At 39.3% G+C, this 12,348-nt stretch overlaps 1 protein-coding gene across 1 annotated transcript; it reads left to right on the top strand.

Moving 5' to 3' along the window:
- The first annotated feature begins 5,432 nt into the window (after positions 1–5,432).
- LOC140321846 (odorant receptor 131-2-like) lies at positions 5,433–6,371 on the top strand. The gene has a single exon (XM_072398623.1). The coding sequence runs from the start codon at positions 5,433–5,435 to the stop codon at positions 6,369–6,371; it is 939 nt and encodes a 312-aa protein (XP_072254724.1).
- Positions 6,372–12,348: the final 5,977 nt, after the last annotated feature.

The raw sequence follows: 12,348 nt of genomic DNA, 5'->3' as shown, positions 1-12,348 counted from the left end.
TCTCTGACCATCTCCTGTACTATGTCAGCAGTCTCTGACATCTCCTGTTACTATGTCTGCAGTCTCTGACCATCTCCTGTATTGTGTCTCTCTGTTCACCCCCTTAATGATGCCACCCTGGAGATAACCTTTGATTTCCTTTTTATTTGCAAACAAAACACCAATGATGAACCTCAGCTTCTCCTATGATAACATGACCCAGCTGTCCACCTACAATGAACGTACCATAGAATCGGTGAGGACGTCTCTGCTGATTGTGATGCTTCTAGGCTTCTGCTTCTTCCTGTACTTCATGAAAATTTTGTTGAGTGTCTATTTCACCACCGAACACATCCGCGAGGAATCCCGCTACGTCCTGTTTGCTCACATGCTGATCACAGACACGTTGTATCTGATCTTGTGTTTTGTGCTGGCGGTCTGTTCACTTTATTTTGTGTATCCCCCATTCGCAGTCTGTTACACGACCGTGGCGGCAGCCTCGCTTCCAAGCTTTATCAGTTTCGCCCAATCCCTCCGCCAAATCAGAAAATAGCCCCTTAATCATCCCTGGCAATTTAGTAAGCTCAGACACTGCACTCAGGATTCATGCAATGTGACCCAAGGAGTGCCCTCTTGTTCTTTGTAATGATCTTAAAGAGAGTTCTCTATATGGAACAAATGAACAAATATGATAATTTTGTGTTTGACTTTGTAACGGCAGCATTTCCAAAAAAAACATACATTATATGAGTATAGACCTGGCACTGTTTTTTATCTTATTTCCTATCTATGAATTGTTTAAAAGTAATTCCACCAAACCACAATCTAGTACTGCTGTGGGTAGAAAATCCTTTCTACAAAAAATAGCAGGACGCAGTATTAACTTATAGAAGAAATGCTAAAATGTTCATTTTTGGTTCAGCTGAATATTGTCTTGGTGTTCTTTGTCTGAGATAGGATCACTCTGCACATAGAAGTAATTGTGAATCATTAATCTTATGAAACTGTATTTATAGAGTACGAATATATCAAGCGGTGCATTACTATCTATAAGGGGTGGCAATGACAGATACAGACCAAGACACAGGAGGGACCTGTCCAGAAGAGCTTACAATCTAAGAGGTGGCACACAATAGAGGTGGAATGTGGAATGGTAAGTAAGTAGTGAGGGTTTAGGAGACCGAATCATAAATTATAACATTCTATGCAGATTAGAGAATCCAAATCAATCAAATATTATGTAGATTCAGAGATATGAGCAGAATTGGTTCCACTTCCCAAGCCTCCTTATTGAACTTTTACCATCAGGGATAACCTTGTAGATCCACAAAATATAGTCCTTAACATATTTTAACCCCATACTATTTTGCCTTCTTGCTCTTCGTCCATTCTGTTCCACCATATGACCCAGTTTCCTCCTCTCTTCTCCAAAGTCCACTTTCACAGCTAGGATTAAGCAGGATTTCAGCTCATTTTGCTGCAAAGTTACCAATTTTGCTGCTACCGAAATTTTCCATTTCAAAAATACTTACCATTTGCTATTCAAACTAGTTTGTTAAAATTTGCTTTAAATATATACTTTTTGTATTATTAGGAGAAGCATTCATAGCTCACTGCTTGCCATGTACCTGTCCCTGCTCAGAAGAATTGGGTATGGTCAGGATGACCCAATAATTTGAACAAATAGCAACCTAGGATTATAATTGGGAATAATTCCTTAAAAATTTCCTGTGAATAATGCTCTGACTTTTTGGCAGCCAGGGTCCTGTGCTCCTCTGAACCTGGACGTATCGCCTCTGATCTGTAGAACCGGGTGCATCAGTTAGCAATTCCAGATTGTAGCTACCAGTTGCCGCCCCCATCCATGATGACATACCAAAATATTATATGATGACATATCAAAATTAGTTCCCAAACTAGCAAGTCAGCCTTGTCTTCTTGGTTTAACCAGATGTTCTTGGAGCCTCAAACCTTGCCATGGCCCCTGCTAAGCAGTGATTTAAACTCTACTAGGTATGATTCCGCAAGCAAAATATATCTTACCCAGCAGCCAATGAAGTTGCTGCAATATTATCTGGCACTGATCAGCTGATTTAACACATAGTTTTAATTTCTGATGTCTGGTGTCAGGGAGGGGACAACCCATGGCTATTGTATTCATTGCTATCTCCAGAAAACTAATATAAGTGGCGGGACCTTAGTCTTGGGGAGCCTATACATAATTAATATTTCACCAAATCCTGAAAACTAGCCAAATGCTTTAGTCTCCATGGTGCATGGGAAGAATGGTAAAGAAGGGTACATGGGTTTTGCAGTGGGTGGTCATTCCCCCCTGGCTGTTCCTGTACCATGCTTACCCTGTGTATTGTACTGGGCCTTACGGGTCCAAAGTGGAGCTACCAGAGCAGCGAAAACCCAGGGGGTCAAGTCATCACTTACATTTACTGGAGGTCTTCAACCTTCACTCCATCATCAGTTCAATAATCTTAGCATAAAGCCAATCTGCGCTATTGGACTAAGCAGGAGCTGTGCCGGAATATGGTCAGAGATCCGAAATTCTCCCAACTCCAGCTAATCTCTGAAGGAGGACTGTTTTGTCCCACTTCCATATCAACTCCCAAATCTGTCCCTACTTGTCCCAAGAAACCAACAATCTCCATACTCACCCATTCAGGTAAGTACCCTCTCTTTTCCTTTTTCACTTTCAACACTGTTAACACTTCCAATTGCCAAACATCCAAACTCACCAGTCACCTGCGCCTATGTTTCCATTTTTATCTTTTTTTAGAATATGCGCTGCGCAAAGGGCATAATTATGTACGATGCATCAAACCAATTGTGCGTAAACCCCATTGGGAAGACAAACATGTTTTATGTCAACACACATGCCATCAACGCGTTTCAGGCCACCTGAGGATTGGTTACTATATTAGATAAAAATTTCAAGGTGAGGGGTAAAAAGGTATAAATTTGGGGCAGTTAGGAACACAAGAAACACAAGCAGTGACATAACATATGAGCACAGGTCATGCATGATTATGTTCTAAGAAGAGCTGCGCTGGAGAGACAACTCTAGAGTGAGTAGACACCACTGAATACTTATCAGAATGTAAATTGTATGACTGAAACTAACATAATTTGTATATGTGGTTGTATTGTAAGTGCCATTTAGGCTATGTAGATTATACAACCCGAAGAAGTAACAAGCCTGCAGCTAGCCCAGAGCAACCCCTAAACCATTTTAGAGGCTGCAATATGATTAATCAGCCATATACAACTACCTACTTCTATTGGTACAAAACACTTTGTACCATTTAAAACGGATCTTTGTTTTTTTGCTTTAGATAGAACTTTAGATATTTTGGAAGACTATAAAGAAAGACATGATACCAGAAATATTACATACAACTTCATGCTTTTAATTTTCAATGTGTGCCACTAGATGGAGCTCTCGACGCCTTCTTACATGTTCACAGCCTCTCCTTTGCCTTCTTTAATGAAAATGGCCTGCTGTTTATTGACCTCAATAGCACAGGCTGAAATTTACACATATAAATGAATAGATGAGTTAAACATCATTTAACATTTGCCAGACAACTACTTGTGAGGTTTTACTTTGACAATGCATAATACAATACTAAATGCCCCTTTAGAGCTTACAGTCTAAGGGCTCTACCACAGTTATATGTCCCCAAGATGTTGCAATTTGCATTTGAGGTTTGTCTGAGACAAAAATTTGGATTCAAAATATTTAACTCAGTGTTTCCCAACCAGAATTCTGTGGAAGCCTAGGGTTCCTCCAAAGGTTGCTGGGGTCCCTTAAGCAATGAGCAGTTTGTTCCTCTCAGGTCAGTTTAGGTGATACCAATGATGTTTTAGGCTATCTGTAAGGGTGACATTCTTCCCAATAGCCAGCAATGTAAGAGGAATTCTTCCCACTGACCACCACACTAATATACTGTGGATATGGTAATTTTAGAAGGGGTCCCCCATGTTAAATGTTTCAGAAACAAAGATCTAACAACTTAGTTGGAAGGGTAAACAATTGCATGGCCTTTAACTATTGTTACCTGTGTTAAGTACAGACTCCCTGGCTGCTTGCAATTGATATAAATTTGGGGCAATAAGCCCCAAGGGAAATATCAGTGACCCCGTGCAAACACGGGAAAATCATGCAAACTCAATGCAGATACCATAATGGTTAAGTTTGGAACAATTGTACAACATGGAGAGAGTGCTGCCCTGTTAACAGCCATACCATCCATGTGCAACCAACTGCAATAAAATAACTGTATATGGACTGAATTGTTTTACAGTGCTATGTTCTACTTTGTGCATAGAAGCTTGCAGTTTGCGTTTATTTAATAAAAGTCATATCTATGCACACAGCTAAGTATACGGTTGATATACTCATGCTGAATACACAATGACGGGGTATAAACGGGCTGATCAGACCATCACTCAGATCTCTCCTTTTGCTCCCAGTGTTAGCTTGCAGCCTCACAAATGCCACTTCTGCATGATTGCGATTGGATGAAACTAATATGAGCGTGCATTTCTGATAAATGTAATATCTTATATTAAATGGATATCGATTGCAATCTTTATTTGAATTCTTATTCTGAAACTAAATTGACATTACAATTCATGCCATGTGTTGGGACAGATACTGTCTGCTCCTCCACTGATGGTACTTTCAGTGGCAATGGTCATTAACATGATTGTATTGGATTGCCTTTATTTTATAATCATTGACCATTGCCATTCCAGGACAAAATGTCAGCGCCATTCTGCAATAGTACCCTACAGGCTTGGCCATCTATTTTACTCCATATACATACACATGACTTCCAAAGCACCAATAAAAAGAAAATATAATAACCTTATGTGGAAGTATTTTAATTTTGTAATCTCATTCTACACCCGTATGAACTGTGTGTTACTTTCGATTCAGATTTCTTAGGCAAATTGCAATGCAACACGTAAGTAGCATTCAGAAATACAAATATTATGGCCAAATCCCCCCCATATCAAGAGTTAGGCTCATTTGGGCAGTTGAATGCAAGTCTATGGAGGTGGTTGGATTTGAAAAACAACCCTAGAAGTTACTTGGAGCTTCTGGACCAAGGCTTGCAAACTACTAAAGCCTGCACAAACAGAACAAACTCATTCATTTGCATTTAATCTATTTTGTACAAGGTTTTTATAAGCGTCTACAGGCTGTAAACATGCTTACAAAAGGACAAGGAAAATTAGGCGTGAACACAAAGTGTGTGAATCTCACAACATCAAAATGATTTATTTCACATGTTTAACTTTAAAATAAACCTAGCTGCATGCAGGATCAAAAATGTAATATGTTCCAATTTAAAAAAATATTCTTTTTATTCATTTTAGGTTTAAAAATTGCAAATAAACAAAGCCAAGTCAAGGAGATCTCCAACCACGGGGACATGGTTAACCTCTCGACCACTCATAGTAACGTAACTGAAGGACTCATTTTTGATAATACCACGGACGTTATAAGAGTGACCATCCTGATCCTGATTGTGCTATCGTTCATAGTTTTCTATCACTGGTTGGCCATGATACTTTATGCCTATTTCACCACCCCACACCTGCGGGAAATGGCGCGTTATGTGCTCTTTGTCCACATGTTAGTCAGTGATACCTTGTATCTGCTGACTTCCTTTTTTCTGTTTGTCTCTTCGGTCTACCTATTCTACATGCCAGTTCCTTGGTGCTACGCCTTTGGTACCTTCACAACTTCCTCCTTTAGGGTGACACCGTACAACTTGGCTATCATGTCCATAGAGCGCTATATAGCCATCTGTAACCCGTTAAGACATGCTGTAACTTGTAATGTCCGCTGGTGTAAATCCATGATTGCTCTGATGTGGACCTTAGGGTTGGTCCCTATTGTTGTTGATTTTATCGCCCTGAATTTCTCTGTTAACAGAGACTTTTACTCCCTTTATATTGTTTGCAACTGGCTTGCTTTATCTAAAAACCAAATACAAAGCAGTATAAGATCTCTGGTGCTCATCTTCAGCTTCTCCATGGTGGGACTCATAATCTTGTACACCTATATCAAGGTCATGCTGGTCGCGCAGAAAATAAATTCCGGCAAGTCTTCCGCCTCCAAGGCCGGGAAAACGGTCCTACTCCATGCATTTCAGCTTTTCCTGTGCATGACGTCCTTCTTTACCGCCCTAACAGATATTTATCTTAGGAATGAATACGCCTTTCTTCCATCACTCAACTTCTTCTTCTTTATGTGTGTTCCAAGGTTCATCAGTCCTCTCATTTATGGGATAAGAGATAATGTCTTCCGTAAATACACGCAAAACTTTTACACTCATATTTGTTTGAAAGGACTTTTTACTAAGTGATTAAAGCAGTTATATTCTATGTATTTATTTAAAACTCACCAAACTTTATTTTGGGGGGAAATGTATATTTAGCCATTTGCCTAGAGCTCAGTTATAAAGAAAACAATTCATAGGATCCACATATTGGGGATGGGAATAATTACTTTACATTGTATAATCTGCACAAAACCTTTTTTCTATACAATGAAATGATACAATTTTCTGCACGTTACAGAAAATAATAATGTTGTTCTATGTCCACTGATGTAGTTTTGTAGGCAAACTTTTATGCACAAGTGTTGCCAGGAAGAATTCAGAAAAAAAAACTTGGAAAACTTTCCAATGCCAAGATTATAAATTGCTTCTTCATTTTCACATTGGTATTTCCATACCGAAAAGGAAAGGATATGAGGTGACCAACTCTTAGCAAAAAAGGAAAATCTCTTCAAATTCGGGAAAGTTGGGGAAAAATAGTTCATTTTCACAAAATAATCATCACAGTATTTCCCAAACTGGGCTCCTCCAGAGGTTGCTAGGGGTCCTTCAGCAATGAGCAATTTGCACCTCTCAGGTCAGTTTAAGGGACACCAATGATCTATTTGGCTATCTGTATAGGTGCCATTCTTCCTAATGGCCGGCAAAATACGAGGCGTTCACTCTTTTGCCCACCAAGCTAAAATACCATGAATTGGGTATATCATAAATTTTGCCAGAAGTTCCCTGATTTCTTAAAGGTTTTTCAAGGGTCAAATCTGACACGTTTCGCTGACTGGCTTCCTCAGGGGATGAACTGATACTGGTAATAAAACTGTACATTGAAATGCAAAAAACATTTTTGCATTTGTGTGGTATAATTGCACTTCATACTAATTATAGATTGATTTTAGATCCTTAGAAATTCCTTTTTGGAACGCTAACCATTTCATATTGAGTAATCTGATTCTACCATCACGGCGAAAAAAGTATGTTTATTTTATTCAAATACTTTCAGCCATATATACATATTGTAAACAAGTATGCACATTCCACCATATACATATACACATACATTTACATATCTTTTTCTTAAAAACTCTTTATATTATTATAATTTGGATACTATTACACCTCATTGAAACCTATAAAACCAATTTTCACTGATTTATTATTATTTGTTGTAAATTGATTGTGTGATTGCAATGAGTCACATCTAAATACATTCTGAAAAATGTTTTTTGTATTTTAATGTACAGTTTTATTAACCATCTCAGTTCATCCCCTGAGGAAGTCAGTCGGTAAAACGCGTCAGGTTTGAACTGTGTTTCTTTTTCAAACAGTAAAAATGATTCTATCTAGATGAAGGTTAATGAATCCCATGATGTAAATGGGACAGACCCAAATTCATTTGTTGTATATATGAAATTGTTGGAAATAAATTATTGTTTTTAATATATTGGATTTTGATTTGCCGCAAAGAAAACCCCTGCTTTCCTGTTTTTACAAAGTGCTTTTCAGGTTACATATATATAAAATACACCCAAGAGGAAGAAATAATATCTTTTTATTGACATTGCCTAAGGTTGCTTAAACTACATTCAAGTCAAATTGCATGAGGAATCGAAAAACACAATTACGTCTTTATTTTTTATTAGATCTTATGTGCATATGAAGTATATATTTATATATGAATTTAAATATGTGTGTATAACCATAGTCATTATCAATGTTTGTCAAAATAAGCTTTTATTAAAATTACGTTCAAAATTCTGTTGTGTAATATACAGCTTAATGTGTATTGGAAATTATTTATGTTATGTTTTAAGCTATTTTTATTATCATGAACCAAAACAATAAATGTATTTCTCTTCCTCCTGTGTCACTCTCTGTATCTGTCTATCATTTGCAACCCCTATTTAGTGTACAGCACTGCTTAATATGTTGGCGTTATATAAATACTGTTTAATAATAATAATTTTTCCAATATATGGTTGCTGTTCGTCAACTCCAGTTTTTTCTTTGTGCTTTTTGTCTTTCCTTTACCCACAATATGTTTGCATTCTGTTACACAGAACTCTATTGGGGAATCAAAAGCCCAAAATCTGATCAATTACTACTGACCTTTTAGCACCTGAACCCCTTCTGTCACCCTCAGTGACCTAAATGTGGCTAACAGAACCTTCATGAAATTTAACCAAAGTTGTTAAAAAAGAAAATTAGAAATAATTGTCTAAATCCTAATGCTGATGTGCAACAACTATTAGAGGTGCATGGTTTTGCCTACTATTAGAATATGAAGAATAAGCAGAAAATGACTGGTAGAGTTGGTCGAATATCTCACTATTCGATTTTACAGCTATTCGATCGAACAGTGAGAAATTCTCCTGTGATCAAATGCCGAATTTGAACACCATTGAAGTCAATAGTCTGGGAATTCTGTTTTTTTAGGGTATTTTAAGGGCTGCAGGAACAATCAGATTCCTCTTGCAGCCCTTTACTAGTTGTATGTGTTCTTGGATAGAGTTTCTCTATCCAAGAACACATAGTACAGCGCTGCAACAGCAATTGCTGTTACTGCGCTGAGCTACTATTATGTATAGGGAAACTTTCCAAGAACATATAGTAGTAGCACAGCGCGGCAACAGCACTGTACTATGTGTTCTTGGATAGAGTTTCTTGGGGCACTATAGGTGATGAATGGGGACCTGTTCATCATCTATAGTGCCCGGAGTGTTTTTCGGGTCGGGTCTGTCCGAATCCGAACAGCCATATATGGGTCGAATATAATGACAACCCGAATTCCACCAACACTAATGACTGGGATCCTTTGGAGTGAGTTATTGATAGATTTCTGCGGATGAAAGTCTACCATGCAACATATACCATGCAGGGCCAGATATCAGTATGCACTGTATATAGCTAAATACACATTTAGCTAAATAATTCCCACCATATCTCAAGGACTTTGGGTCTTGCTCTGTTGTATGTAAGATGGGGAAGCAGCCAAACAAATATACTCTACAATTTATACCCAACAGATGCCCCTTGTGCCCTAGTCCTGTCCATCCCTGGGCAAAAACCTTTGTTTTACCAAAAGAAACATTCTCTGGTAATGCTGATCTCTAAAAGGGAAGTGGGGATGGCTGCATCATCCAAAGCTGTTTTAGCTCCAACAAAAAGCATATGTCCCAGACTTCTCATCATCACAGTGATTGGATCTTTTCATTTAATCAGGGCGGTTTTACAATGTTCACACCTCGCATCTTACACAAATCTGATTTTCCTTTTATGGTGAATGGATTTAAGGTTTTCCTGGGAAATGCTCAACCTTGTGCTCATGAGTGTGGCCATTATTCGCCCATGCCGCTACAAAGCATTGCAATGCAAGGAATAGAAGAAGCATTTAATAATGGTATGTGATATTAGGCTTAGGAATTTGCCTAGTAGCATTACAAAGCAATTTGTATGTCTTGTCCTGTATGTTTGTTGTGAAACATACAGTTTTCAGAAGGCTGCACTGTTCTTTACAGTTATTTGTGTAGAGTTAGGTGGTATTGATTAGATCAGGGGGCCGCAAACTCAGACTTTTAGGCCAGATACAGCCTAGCCAGTAGTTTGTTCCGGCCTAATGCCACCTGGCTGATCTGGTTTAATGACAGCCGGCAACCCGCAGCAGAGCCGGACCAAACTACTGGAGCCGGAGCCGCTGGAGACGCATTCGGCTCAAGCCTTCGTGTGGTGGCTTCCTCGACAATGCATACGGAGGGGAGGGAATGTTCCCTATTTACCCCGGCGGCAGAAGTATTAACGCTGGTCGTGGTAAATAGGGAACATTTCGCTCTCCTTCGTGTGCATTGCTGATTTCCTTTTAGGGACGGTCCCTCTCCTCTGTATGCATTGGAGAGGGAGAGGGATTTCCCTTCAGGGGGTGTTCCTGGTGGGGGGCAGAGCCATTGGGGTGGGACCCGAGAGAGAGTCCGGCCTAGTGTGCTCCTGCCTGCCCCTGAAATGGCCAAAAAAGTTTGCTGACCTCTGGATTAGATAATGAAATATCAGGGTAGGAGTTATATATTTTAGTGTCATGTGTCTGAGGAGCCTAGGATGATGAGGGTTACATCCCCCCAAAATTCTTATCAAAGCAACTCTGGGAGCAAAGTCAGGCCATATTCTGGCATTGGAAAGGCACTGGTGCCAGGGTGCAGGGAGTGGTGATTGGGGCATGGGAGCTTTGGTATCAGAGCCTAATAATAGTAATACAGCAAAGAGGCATCAGGTTCAAAAGCTGCATTTTTTTCAATACATGGCTATGCAGTACACCAAGGTCCTTGTAGTAAAACGGCAAATATGGGAAAGAGCCTGAAGGCTTATTCAATTTTGGCCAAAGATCATCAGTCAAGTGTAATATATCTGTGTAATTTATATACTTATTTAGTTCAGTTTCTGAAAAGGGGCCTGATCATGGGTCAAGAGCCTAGTTGGCACCCCATGTACTGGTCCCCTCTAACACTCTTTCGCTATACGGTTGGTTTACTAAGCAAATTCAGATTGTTCTCTAAGCAAATCTAACTATCCTCTTGCTCAGTGAATACAGCCAAAGCTCATCATTCAAAAAATACCCAACTAAGTTCAAGGAAATCTAAGAAACAGGATTTTTACTAGCTCATGACAGAGTGCTTCAGTGAGCCAATTCAGTGGTCTGATGTGAAATATGCATGGATATAATTCACTTTGCTAGGCAAACAGCTTATAACCTATTGGTACAACAAACCCATGTCTTTCAAACAAACTTAGAGAGCTACAATAAATATCAGTGGATTGTTCCTTGTCGTGCTGGACCAATGATGCACAACCCCTGACAAGTTTAGGGCTTTCATCTGGACTGGTTTATGACCCACTCTAATCAATCTTTGCTGCATGTACACATGCTAAAGGGACCGAAGAAACAGGCAGAATGAGCGGTACACAGTAAATAGTAGTGTCCTCCTCCTTGCTTTCTTTTTGTGCATAAGCTACAAAGGTGGCTGAACAAACCCTTTGGCTGATATAAGACCCGCACATTTACTATATATGTAATTAAGTTGTTCTGTTTAGCTTTTTGGGCAGAGTTCAGTTTTGGATAAGGCATACACACTGGACCCCCAGTGTTGCATGGGTTGGAGCATTAGCTTAAATGGTTTATTCTAGAGGGGTTCTTAAGCCAGGGGTGTAAAACTCTGGCCCGTGGGCAAAAGCTGGCCCCAACGTCCTTTTCTTTTTTTGGCCTCAAAGAAATCCTAAATATTAACTGCAGTTGGCCCACTGCTGCATTGAAACCATTTGGGCCATTTTATAGACACAAATAATGCCGGGAATTTTAGTAGTGGCGCTATTTCAAAGAGGAGGGAGTTTCAGCGGCGGGCCACCCATAAGATTTAGCTCCGCATTGGCCGCGTCTGGAATTTCCAGCACTCCCCCTCAGGACTTGAAGGGCATGGACTTGAATGGCTGGATTTTCATAGAAGAATATTGTTATTATTATAATTACCCTGTGCAAAAAGGTTACCATTGAAATTTAACTCAGAAGGCTACAAATAGAGGAAGAGGCATAAGATTTTTTCCTAAATAAAACAAAAAAAAATATGCCGCATATCTGAAGCAAAACCTCTTTGTTCCCATATGAAAAGGTTTTACATGAGAAGGAAAAACTTCCTCAATTTTTTGAATTATAAGGTTGGCCCACGGCTTTGTCTAAGTTTTTAATTTTGGCCCTCTGTGTATTTGAGTTTAACACTCCTGTCTTAAGCAGTTCAGGAGGGTTTGTTGTCAGAACATGGCTATCTCGACAGATTGATTTGTGTTTCAAGGAATCCCCAAGTCCAGAATATTGTCCAGGCACCTGGAACCATGTGCTAAGCACACTATTTGTGTAGCACTTTCAAGAGGGGACAAGTCATCCTCAACTCACATGGATACAAATTGTTCAAACAACATATTCACCTGACTTTGTCCCACACTTCACTGGTACACATAATGCTGATAATTC

The sequence above is a fragment of the Pyxicephalus adspersus genome, chromosome 1 (assembly GCF_032062135.1).
Source record: "Pyxicephalus adspersus chromosome 1, UCB_Pads_2.0, whole genome shotgun sequence".
In the NCBI taxonomy this organism is placed as follows: Eukaryota; Metazoa; Chordata; class Amphibia; order Anura; family Pyxicephalidae; genus Pyxicephalus; species Pyxicephalus adspersus.
This window is presented reverse-complemented; position numbering and strand designations above follow the sequence as displayed.

Bases quoted from the DNA above. Each gene is read 5' to 3' on its own strand.
- LOC140321846 (XM_072398623.1), top strand. From the start codon at position 5,433: ATGGTTAACCTCTCGACCACTCATAGTAACGTAACTGAAGGACTCATT.